Source organism: Elephas maximus, chromosome 19 (assembly GCF_024166365.1).
Source record: "Elephas maximus indicus isolate mEleMax1 chromosome 19, mEleMax1 primary haplotype, whole genome shotgun sequence".
In the NCBI taxonomy this organism is placed as follows: domain Eukaryota; kingdom Metazoa; phylum Chordata; class Mammalia; order Proboscidea; family Elephantidae; genus Elephas; species Elephas maximus.
Window position 1 is genome coordinate 30337759 of NC_064837.1, and position 12372 is coordinate 30350130.

The 12372-nt window shown below is 51.6% G+C and overlaps 1 protein-coding gene across 1 annotated transcript in view; it reads right to left on the minus strand.

Annotated features, from left to right (window-relative positions):
• Positions 1–7476: 7476 nt before the first annotated feature.
• The window catches only part of MMP28 (matrix metallopeptidase 28), a 33848-nt gene continuing 28952 nt past the window's right edge, over positions 7477–12372 (minus strand). Inside the window, exons 5-8 of the mRNA XM_049860111.1 lie at positions 11435–11680; positions 10027–10176; positions 9534–9701; positions 7477–8617 (exon numbers count right to left, since the gene is read on the minus strand). Of these exons, the coding sequence (XP_049716068.1) occupies positions 8223–8617; positions 9534–9701; positions 10027–10176; positions 11435–11680 (959 nt within the window). The 3' untranslated portion in view covers positions 7477–8222. The remainder of the gene's footprint in view (positions 8618–9533; positions 9702–10026; positions 10177–11434; positions 11681–12372) is intronic.

Consider the following 12372-nt stretch of genomic DNA (forward strand, 5'->3'; position numbering starts at 1 on the left):
AGAGAAATCATCCCAGTGAGCAGAACTTCGAGCAGTGCACCTGGTTATTCATTTTGCTTGGAAGCAGAAATGGCCAGATGTGCAGTTGTATACCATTTCATGGGCTGTGGCCAGTGGTTTGACTGGATGGTCAGGGACTTGGAAGGAACATAATTGGAAAATTGGTGACAAGGAGGTATGGGGAAGAGGTATGTGGTCAGACCTCTCTGAATGGACAAAAAAGTGAGATATGTGTGTCCCATGTGAATGCTTACCAAAGGGTGACCTCAGCAGAGGAGGATTTTAAAAATCAAGTGGATAAGATGATCCATTCTGTGGATACTAGTCAGCCTTTCTCTAGCCACTCCTGTCCTTGCCCAGTGGGCTCATGGACAAAGTGGCCACCGTGGCAGGAATGAAGGTTATACATGGGTTTATCAACATAGACTTCCACTCACCAAGACTAGCCTGGCTACAGCCACTGCTGAGTGCCTAATCTGGTACCAACACTGAGTCCCCAGTATGGTTCCATTTCCCAGGGTGATCAGCCAGCATCCTGGTGACAGGTTTATTATATTCGATCACTTACATGGTCAAACGGGCAGTATTTTGTTCTTACTGGAATAGATACTTACTCTAAATATGGGCTTGTCTTCCCTGCTTGTAATGCTTCTACCAAAAGTGAACTGACAGCACGTCTTATCTTTGAACTTACCACCTGTGAACATACAGAATGCCTTATCTACCATCATCGTATCCACACAGCATTGCTTCTGACAAAGGAACTCTCTTTGCAGCAAATGAAGTGCGGCATTGGGCCATGCTCATGTAATTCACTGGTCTTACCATGTTCCCTATCATCCTGAAGCAGCTGGCTTGATAGAACAGGGGATTGACCTTTTGAAGACTCCATTATGGCATCAGCTAGGTGGCAATACCTTACAGGGTGGGGGAAGCTTTCTCCAGGAGGCTGTATATGCTCTAAATCAGCATCCAATGTATGGTAGTTGTGATAGTTAATGTTATGTGTCAACTTGATTAGACTATGACTCTCACTGGTTTGGCAAACATTGGACTGGTTGCTCTTCCATAAGTAGCAAAACGTAATCACTTCCATGATGTGATCTGATGCGGTTAGCCATTCAGTTGTAAGGGGAGTTTCCTTAGGCGTGTGGTCTGCATCCGGTATATATGGATGTTCTAGCAAAGCTTGCTGGCTTTTGCTCTGGATCCTGCATCTGACTTGTCGTCCTCTTACCTCTGGTTCTTGGGATGTGAGCCAGCAGCCTTCCACCTGACCTGCTGATTTTGGGTTCATCAGTCCCTGCAACCACGTGAGTCAGGAGAAGCATCCAGGCTGATGCCTGACCCAAGGGTTTGGGACTTGCCAGCTTCCACAACTGCATGAGCCATTTCCTTGAGATAAGTCTCTCTCTATACATGTGCATCAATGGTTTTACTCCGCTAGAGAACCCAGCCTGAAACTGTGCTGTTTCTCCCATAGTCAGGATTCATGGGTCTAGGAATCAAAGGGGTGGAAATGGGGGTGTCACCACTCACTATTTCCTCTAGCGATCCATTAGTAAAATTTTTGCCTCCTGTCCCTGCAACTGTATGCTATGCTCGTCTAGAGGTCTTGGTTCTAAAGCAAGGAACGCTTCCACCAGGAGATAGAACAATGATTTTGTTGAACTGGAAGTTAAGACTGCCACCAGGCTCCTTTGGGCTTTTCATGCCTTTGAATCAGCAGGCAAAGAACAGAGTTACTGTACGGATTGGAGTGATTGATCCTGATTACCAAGGAGAAATTGACACAATGAAGAGTACGTTTAGACTACTGGAGATCCTTTAGGGCATCTCTTAGTACTGCCTGTGATGAAAGTCAATGGAAACTACAACCCAGTTCAGGCAGGATGACTAAAGGCCCAGACCCTACAGGAGTGAAGGTTTGGATCACCCCACTAGGCAAAGAACCATGACCAACTGAGGTGCTTGCTGAAGACAAAGGGAATGAGCAATTGGTAGGGGAAGAGGTAGTTATAAATACCCCCTATGACCATGTAATCAGCTGCAGAAATGAGGACTATAATTGTTATGAGTATTTCTTTCTTATTTTGTTATGAATGTGTTTGTGAGTGTGTGTGTCTCAGATATTTCATATATCTCAAATATCTTTGTTTTCTTCTCTTATCCTCAATTATCATTAAGATGTATTAACTTTACATCAGCGTATTTAAGTTACAGGATATCAAGAAGAATGGACATTAACCAAGGATTTTGTATCTTCCTCCTTTCAGTTGTGCACAGGACAGTTGTATCATGTTAGGCAGAAGTATGACTTTGTTATTGTCTTTATTTGGAGATTACGTATGATTTAATGAGGTGTATGTGAGAGCAAAGTTGACAAGGAGCAGAGTGTGATGGTTAATTTTGTGTCAACTTGGCTAGGCTATAGTGCCAATTTGTTTGGTCAAACACCAGTCTAGATGTTGCTATGAAGGTGTTTACCTATAATTAGCCACCAGACTGAGGACGCTCCGTAGCTGGACCTCAGTCCTCTGCCCCTCTGCATACCCTGCCAACATACTCCACTCTAAGACCAGGAAAGGAAAGGATTTTCCTAAGGCATCATGATTTTATTCTTTTCCCCACACCCTGCACACACACACACATATGCAACATCTAGGAGCTGCACCTGGTTTTTGTCCAAGCCCCGCTTTTTACTTGACTTGGTCCTATTCCCTTCTATTCCTTGGCGATAAGGCAATGAGCTGAAAGTAGGAGGAGTGTAGAGCAGGGCTGAGGGTGGATAGGGATAGGATGGAAAGGGAAGGAGAGAAAATGATACAAATAAACACAATGTTTTGAGTGCTTTCTGTGTGCCAGCTAAGGTCCAGTACTATAATACTATCTCTGACTTACAGATGAAAAGACTGAAGGTCAGAGAGATAATGTGATGGTCAGGTAGCTAGTAAAGTGGGAGACCTAGAATTTGAACCCAGTATATCTGAGTCCAAAGCCACCCTCTACTCGCCTTTAGTGCCTTTCCAAGAGGGAAGGTAGGGGACCCAAAGACAACTAGGTTTTGAGTGCTTCTGGAAAAGACAGCTATTCTTGAACGGAGCCCTATGGCAGGTGAGGTTCTGGCCCCGCCCCTTGTGATCCAACAGAGGTCCTAGAGACCAGACAAAGTTCTTTGGGTCCTGGAGACCCCCTCACATCCCAGTTCCTGATCAGAGGATGAAGGCAGCAAAACTTTGTGAAGAATGGATAAGTACAGTGAGTGGGGCTGGAGGCAGGGAGGGTCCAAGGACAGGGCCTCTTGACTCCAGCTTGGGCTAAGCAGCCCATCACCATGGCAACCTTAGAGTAGCAGTCCAGCCTTTTCTCAGTTACCCATCCATGTAGCTATAAGCCCTCTCCCTGAATATTCTTAACACCTGCTCCCTCATCTCCACCTGCTCCTGTTCAGACCTTAGACTTCTCTAGACTGGACCATTGTAATGACTCCTAAACGAGTCTCCCTCTGCAGTGTCAGAGGAAACATCCTAAAATATACCTCAGAGTATGTCCCTCCATTAGAATGTTAAGTGGCTTCTCACTGCTGAGGGACAAAGTCCAGACTCCACAGTCCAGCTCCCTAAGTCCTTTACAGTGAGGTCCCAACCTTACTGTCTACACATTTCCCACTCCTCCTCCCCAAAATGTTCCCAGCTCCTTTTTCATGCTGTGCACCAGGCCTAGCATTTCACAACCAGAAGTCTCCTTAATGTGTTTTCCCAAATGAAAGTTAAATGGGACCTGTTTCTCCACTTTTAGCAACACCAAGAACTGGCAGAATCTTTGAAACAACTTTATATGTTTCAAACTCTTGGGACAAATTCATGGGCCCTCTGTTACCTTCTTCCTTACTTACCTCAGAAGGTTGTGAAGATTAAGGGGCACGGTGTATGAGAGGAGCTTAGCACAGTGACTGTATGCAGTTGGTGTTTGATACATATGAGTTAGAACAATAATTTTTTTATTCCCTCCTTTGTCCCCACCCCCGTAAGCAGGAGGACCAGAGATCAATAGAAAATTTTCTAGACCTTTCCAAGGCAAAGCCCAGAAGTTGTGTTTTCCCTGCCCTCCCCACCCTCTTTTTTTCCCCAGTTCAGGGAACAGCAGAGCATGTGGTGTTATTGGGTAAATGTTTGCTGAATGACTGAGTAAATGCCTTGGGACAGATGCCAGGTTGCTTCCCATGTCAGACATGAACTTCCTGCCTGCCCAGGCTGTGGTGTCTGTGCCATAAACAAAGGCACCGAGTAAGGGGGAACCAAAACCAAGCCATCGAGATGATTCGGACTCAGAGAGACCCTATAGGACAGAGTAGAACTGTCCCTTAGGGTTGCTAAAGCTATAATTTTTTATGGAAGTAGACTGCCACATCTTTCTGCCACTGAGCGGCTGATGGGTTCAAACCACCGACGCTTCAGTTAGCAGCCGATTGCTTAATCACTACGTCACAAGGGAACCCCATGAGGAACCAAAACCAAAAAAACCAAACCCAGTGCCATCGAGTCAATTCCAACTCACAGCGACCCTTTAGGATAGAGTAGAACTGCCCCATAGGATTTCCAAAGAGCAGCTGATGGACTCAAACTGCCAACCTTTCAGTTTGCAGCCATGGCTCTTAACCACTGCGCCACTAGGGCTCCCTAACAGTGGTACCGAAATCCAGCTTGCTATCCAGGTTGGTAAGTCTGAACTGAGGAAGAGGCAGATTTTTCTGATTGGTTCGCGGCTCCCCTCTCCCCAAGCCGTTTCCTAATTGGTCTGCGCATAAGGGGCACTTTTCCCAATTGGCCTACCGCTAGGGGGCGCCTTTTTCTAATTATACAGAGGTGCTGGATCTCAGCAGCCTACCCACTCACCTTCAGTTTTCCTTAACGCAAGGTCCACTTTGAGGAAGGAAATTCCGGTCATAAAACAATATATAAACAATCACCTATTAAAATTACAATTAGTGCAACTAATGTTTGTTGACAGCCTATAGGATATAAGATGCCAACCCTAAAATCAATCAGAAGAAATTTGGTGATGACCCGTCGGTTTCCTCTCCATTTGCGGTCTTCAGCATCACATTTGCTATCTTTTGTTGATTGCTTCTTGTGCACCAGGCCCTGGCCTGGGTGCTTTACACTAGGGCTTCCAACCGGTCCATTCCGGTTTGACCCACTGCTAAGAATTTGCATTTCCACACCGAATGTACTGAATCAGAATCGACATTTTAACAAGATACCCAGGTGATTCTTTTCCAAAGCCCTGCTTTACACAGACAGGACATCTCCTTCAGCCTCACAATAGCCCTTGAGATTGGCACCACTTTTCTCTATTTTACAGATGAGGAAACAGCTTGACAGAAGCGACTAGTCTGGAATCCTTAGGTAGGAAATGTAGGAGCCTGGAAATGGGAGCAGGCAGGCAGGCCCTCCCCTCGACCGGAAATCCCTGCACTCTGTAACCCCCTTTCTCGGAGTCCTGCTGACCTGGTGCATCTCATAGTCATGGTCCTTCATGCACCTGCCTTTTTGGAGGAGCCGGTTGTAGGCAACACCAGGGTACCCGGACCCTTCACTAGGGGCGGGGGACTGCATTGACCTCCTCTCCACCCGCAGGCGTGAAGACCCCCTTGTGGAAGAAGGAACTGGAGGAGCCCCAGGACAGGGAGGTGGAGGAGAAAGAAGAGGAGGAGGGGTCGGAGGAGGAAGACGAGGAGAGGCAGCCGGCCGAGAGCGCGGCCGAGGGCGAGGAGGAGTGCCCGGTGGCGGTGGAGGACGAGGGCCGCGACCGGGGCTCAGTGTCCTACTGCCCGCTGCGCCAGGAGTCCAGCACCCAACAGGTGGCGCTGCTGCGGCGCTCAGACAGCAGCTTCTGGGCCTGGTTCAGCCCGTTCGCGCTGCTCGGCGGTTTGGGGGCTCCCGCCGACAGGTGAGGGCGCGCCCCTGGCCGCTCAGCCCCCAGGGCGCCCTGTCCCGCCAGAGGACTAGGGGCCGGGTAGGATGGAGGCTGCCAGGGCTCCAGGATGAACGGGTCGGGACTTTGCACTGAGCACCCGGGTCCCCGCCCGCAGAAAGCGAAGCCTCCCGGAGGAGCCCTGCGTATTGGAGAAGCGGTGGCAGCGGCCGCGCGGCGGGGGCTGTGCTCGCTGCGAGATCCTTTTCTGCAAGAAATGCAGAAGCCTGCACAGCCACCCTGCCTACGTGGCTCACTGCATTCTGGAACACCTGGACCTGGGTGAGGCGAGGGTTTCAGGAAGGATGGGGGCGCCCGGGGGCTCCTGAGCGCCTGCCCCCCCAAGCCTTTGTGTCCTCCGTCCTTGCCTGAACCCAGACACCCCGCAATCTTTTCACCCCTGATTCGGAGCCCTCTCCAGCACATTCCACAGGACTGCCCCTTCTCAGAGCCGCCATTCCTCAGTCAAGAAGGCCCATTGTTGATGTGGCATTCCCACCCAATGAGGAGCCCAACAGGCCTGGAGTTCCATTCCTCTAATAGCGCCTCCTGAGGGCTACCCGTCCCAGGCAGCACCCAGTGCCTACCACCCACTTGACTCGGTCCCGGACACATTCATCTCTTGGGTATTTCAGGTCCTTCTGGGCCCCCCAGGCAGAGAAATCGCCTAGAGAAAATAACCTCCTGGTTCCCTCACCCCTTTGAGAAACTTGCCCCTTGACCTCAAACCCTTCAGTAAAGCTTCTGATCAAAGTGTCCGTGCCTTGAGGTGAGGATGAGGTGACTGGGGGAGGGGGTGATGAAGATTAACCCTCTTCACCTTCCCCTGGGTTTCAGGTCAGAGGGAAAAGAGCTGGCAAACAGCCTCCTCCCTCTGCCTCTCCCAGGACAGGGCCTGCATCCAAAGGCAGACAAAGGCCATTCTGCCCACTTTGCAGAGAAGAAAATGAAGGCCCAGAGCCAGGAACGCCCGTTGGGAGTTGGGGGCTGAACTCTTGGCCAGACCATTCTCCTCTCCCCCTGGAAAGCTGGTCTTGCTGAAGCTAATGAGTGTATAGTGAGGTGCCGGCAGGTGTGTGTGGGGGGGGATGGGGTTGAGGGAGAGGACTACAGAACCAGATGCTAAAATCAGACTGGCTAAGGGGTGGGGGGGGGGGGTGGGGGGCTGGGGAGCTGGTTCCTTCTCCAGGAATTCCAACTATTCTTGGCCATCTGGTAGGAGCTTCTGGAATGCTGCTTGTGTGGCCTGGAGAATGGGGCCATTGTGAGGACAAGGCCTCCCTCCAACCAGCAGGGCCAGCAGAGCCTCCTTGTTCCTTGAGCTGTAGTAAGGGCTGCATCCCCAGGGCCTGCACACCCTACTACATACATATGGTTCTGTCTGGCCTGGGAAGGGGGCAGGATGTTTTGCTTTTTGAAGCAAGAAAAGCCCCCTTCTACCCATCATAACCACACACACACACACACACACACACACACACGGCCAGCCCTGGCTTCAGTGGAGCACTGTCCATGCACACAGTCCCAGCCTCTCCGCATCCACACCCACCTACTCACTGGAAAGGATGGAAGAACGGCTCCAGGGAAGGCTGGTTCTGCTTCCAGCTCACCATCTGGGGGTTCCACTTTATTCCAGACCTTCACAAAAAGCTGAGGCCTAGCAGGCCTGCATCAGTCTCCTTCTGCTGAGTGTCCTGATCCCTTCAGGGCCTCTGACGTTGGAGACCCCATACTCCCGCCCCATCCAAGCTTCCTTAGGGCGGAGTTTCTGCTTTAAATAAGACACAATTCTCCAAAACTAAGACAGGAAGCCCTGAGAATCAGGGCACAGTTTTGCAGAAGGGTCCCCAACCTCTGCTTAGAGTCTTGCATCCTTTCTCGTTGGATTCCAGTGCTGCCCCCTTGTGGGCAGGAGCTGCCCCTTTATCAGAAGAAGCAAAATCTACAACGCTTGGAATCGACTCGACGGCAGTGGGTTTTTGGTTTGGGAGAAAAAAGGTCCCTGGAGAAAAGGCCGTGAGATCAGGGACTCTTGGATTGATCCCACCCCCACCTCCATGTAGCGGGAAGGGCACACAGAAAACGCCATATTCTCCAGGGGACAAAAGCCAACAAACTTCCTGGTGGAGTTTTCCTGCCCCGTCTTCTACAGGCGGTTCAGAGGCTTCCCAGACAGGTTCCGCCTCTGGGGTAGAGGAATCGAGTTGGCCATTAGGGTGCCAACGGTTGTGTAAGTGGTGGGGCCTTCAGAACAGGGCGCCCCCGGAGTTGGCGTGCCAGCATCCCATCCAGGGCAGTTCTGCGACCCAGCGGCCCGAGGCGGTCGCCCGCAGTTTGGCGTGGTCGAGGCGCCAGTATCGGTCATCTCGGAAGAAGATGACCGAGCCGTCCGGCTGCGGCAGGGCGCCGCTGACCTCCTCAGGGACACCGCCCCAGTCCTGCAGGTCACGGGGATAGTAGGGTTCCACCTGCAGGCCCCCTCGGGCCAACACGTAGTAGCGAGCCCCCTTAAAGAGGACGAGGCGGTGCAGGGGAGGGAAGAAAAGGGCGGCGTCGGGGTGGCGGGGTAGGCCCCCTGCCCGGCACAGCTGCGGGGAGCCCCACACTGGCTTGGAGCCCCGGAACCTCCAGCATCGACTCCCTGTGGGGCATGGGGGAGGGGCAAGGTGAGTTGGCGGCTGTCGGCTTTTATTCCTCCCCCCCACCCGTCTCCTATCCGCTTCCCTTCCCCTCCCCCACGTTGGAGCCCAGAGTTGTTAGCATTCTTAACAGTCAAAATGGATTATGCTAATCTTCACTTATGAACAGTAGGGGAGGTAGGACGACCGTTGTGGTCCAGACTTTTAGGCGGTGTCAACAAGGGGCAAATAGTACCGCCTGAACCTGTTTACCACACACAGGAGGCAAGGCGCCCCCCACTGGTAAGAAATGGAAAATAGGCAAGACGAGGAGCTTTCTTCACTACCAGGTACTGTGGTAACTGGTAGTTCCATGAGGACAGGGATTTTTGCTTTGTTCACTGCTGTCTCCAACAGTGTTTAGTGCCGAGAAGGCACTCAATCTTTGAATGAATGAATACTGTTTACTGAAGCATCACCACGCATCTAGTAACATACTGCACACTCTGCAGATGTTATGCTCTAATCCTTCCCACAAACCTGAGGTATTATTTTCCCCATTCAAGAAATTCAAGCTCAGAACTTCGAGTGACATGCCCAACCCCACACAGCCAGGACTCCACGGCAGGTCCAACCCTTTCTGCTGAATTGCAGAGTTCAGGAGGGGTCCTCTACATCCGCCTAGGCTCTTCTCTGAAATCTTCCTTCCCTGTCTCGGGTTCTGGGTGGGTCTCTCTGCTGCAACCTAGACACCTGCCCAGCCCCCATTCCATCACAGAGAGGAATCCCCTGGTGGGGTCTTCCCTGGGATTACAGGTTCAAATGGGAATAGAGACTCCACCATGGGCTCCCTGTGTGATACTCTTCCCCTCTTGACCTTGGTTGGGTAAGACGCCTCGCTCCAGGCCTCAATTTTCTGATCTGGCCCAGGGCTGGTACCTTTGAAGAAGTAGAAGTCTCCGTCCTCCAAAGACACTGCAGCAGCCTCAATGTAGGGGGGCAGCCCCGCCCACCTTTCCTGCAGTGGGCGGGGCTCTGAGACGTTGCCATCAGCTGCCACCTCCCAGAAGTGGCTCCCTTTAAAAATGTACACTCGCTGCTGCCCGTCTTCCCAGAGACATGAAAGAAGAGAGAGGACCATCACTCTCCTGTCTTCTTTCCAGGGAAGGCACTTTCCTAGAACTCAGCTTCCCAAACTGATCAGCAGAGGAGGGAGCGTGACAGTTGGAGCTGAGGAGAAAGTGGGCAGGAGGAAGCAGTATCTGGTGTGGGCTTGCTGCCAGTGGAATGCTTCTGGCCTGGGATTTCTGGATTTTACAATGTCGCCCCACACACACACACACACGTTGTCCTCCCGCTCTGGAGACCCTTGGAGATGAGAAGGTGCAAGGAAGAAAGAAGTGAGGCATGGCACTGGGTGGGGTCATCTTACCTACAGTGATGGCATCGAAGGAAGAGTGGCAGTATTTAGGACCCCGGGTTTCAGGGCGTCTGCCCCCGGGACTGTGAAGGTCCCAGGCCTCAAAGTCAGTGAACAGCTTTCCTGGGAGCTGGACAGCCACTGAGCCCCCCAGGGGCTTCCCTTCATGAGGAGGGAGAGAAGAGGGAGAAAACACACATGGATGGGGGCTATGCTGAGGGCTCAAGACCTCCTCTTTGGAGGTCTTGAGCCCTATCACTGATCCCAGGGAAAGCCTGGAAAAGAGGGACCTATTGGGATCAGATGCCAAGCAAGGGTTTGGGACTAAGAAGTGCAGAGCGTTCTGAGTCCTGGGCAATGCTGGTGGTGTGAGGGCAGAGTTCAGGGATGCAGGCTGTGATAACTATAGCAGTTATAGTAATCATTATTATCCTTCCCTTATGAGAGGAGTGAGGCAGAGTTCAAAGAACTTAGAATTTGGCAACAATTCCTGAGTCCAGTCTTCAGCTTCCCAGCTGTGTGACCTTGGAAAAGTTACCTAAGCTCTCTGAGCCCCATTCTCCTCATCTGTGGACAAAAAGGTACTTATCTCATGGGCATGTTATGAGTATGTTAAGTGCCTGGCCCATGGTAGATACTCATGAAACAGCAGCTATAACCATTACATTTCACAGGTTTCTCAGGCTACAAAGCATGTTCATACCCACCAGCCTAACAGCCCTGTGAGGTAAGCAGGGCCTTAATTATCACCCCTTTTCACAGAAGGTAAAACTGAGGGTGCTCAGAGGGGGAATGCTTTGCCCAAGGGCTGATCAGGTATGGAATGGAGACTTGAACCCAGGCTTCCAGGCTCTCCCCACCAAACCACACGCTGGGGCAGGCCTGGGGTCCCAGCAGGTCCCTGGGGCAGCAGCAGCACTGGCTAATTCACTCGGCCTTGCCTGCTCTGGGAGGGAAGACCTTATCTGAGTTCACAGCCAGGCAGAGACTCAAGCTCATGGTTGAAGGGAGTGGACATCCATGAGCCGAGGAGGCAGGCAAGCACAGCTGGGGCAGGAATGTGGGCTTTGGGGTCTGGGGTGGGGCAAGAGATGGGACCAAGGATGAGGCAAGGATGTTAGAGGAGCTGCTGAGGCCGGGTTGGCCAAGAGTTCAGGAACTGAACTGCAAGGGAGAACTGTGCAAGAATTGGATGGGACTGATGAAGAGAGGGCCAGGGTCAGGAGGAACCAGGAGCTTGACCGAGGATGGGGTTTTCAGATTTGAGAAACCAAGGATCTCAGGACTGGGGAGGACCGGGGTGGGAAGCGCCAGATTCCTGCGCTTAGGATGGGCGATCTGAGTCGAGCAGCAGGTGTCCAAGGACTGGAGGTGCAGGAGTTAGGGGTGGGTCGCTATCGGGGCATGGCTGGGGGCTCACCATACAGGCTCTGCACCGCCAGCACGTCGTCCCAGCTGAGCAGCGCGTCGCGGCCCAGTCTCTTGTAGTAGGGCGCCATGAGCGCGCGCGGCGCGGGTGAGTGGGGCAGGCCGAGCGTGTGGCCGATCTCGTGCGCCACCACCACGAACAGATTGCGCCCGCGGCGGCTGCTCAGGGACCAGCGCTCGTCTAGGTCGAAGTGCGCTTCGCCTCGGCGCGGCAGAAAGGCGTGCGCCAGGGCGCCCCCTGTAGGTGGCACAGTGGGTCAGGGGGAGCGACCGGCTCGCGCTGCCCCCAAGTATCCACAGCCCAGCTCAAATGCCTTTGGTGTGTGTGTCGCTGTTTGCCGCTGCACAACTTCCCTCCCCATTAAGTCTGACAGAAGCTGGAGTGTGAGGCAGTGGACACAGATGACTAGCCTGTGGGGTGTGGACACTTATGAGACAGCGGAGTGTAAAGACAGTGTGGGGCCAGACCGCCAAGGTTCAAATTCTAATTTTACCATTACTTTTTTTTTTTTTTTGGCCTTGGAAAAGTAGCTTAACTTCTCTGTGTCTCAGCTTCCTGATCCGAAAATGAGAATGATAACAATGAGCTTCTTTCTTTTGTTCTGAGGATTGTTGTCCAGAGGATTAGATATGGGTGCTAAACATAATACTTAGAACAGTGTTTGCACTCAGGTGCTACATAAGAACTATTTTCAGAAAGATCTAGGAGACCTCAACCTGCTCTAAAATGAACCCCTGAAGTAATCTTTAAACCTTTAAACTTAAACCAAAAACATCTCTTGAAATCTTCTTAAAACCAGGCAATAGTTTAGCCTAATTAGTAAAGAACGTCTGCCTTTGAGCATTGTGCTCTTTTAAGGTCTTTATGGGATCAAACTGACAATGCGACTCAAAAAATTACATAGGAAACTTAGAAAGCAGTGAGTTTGT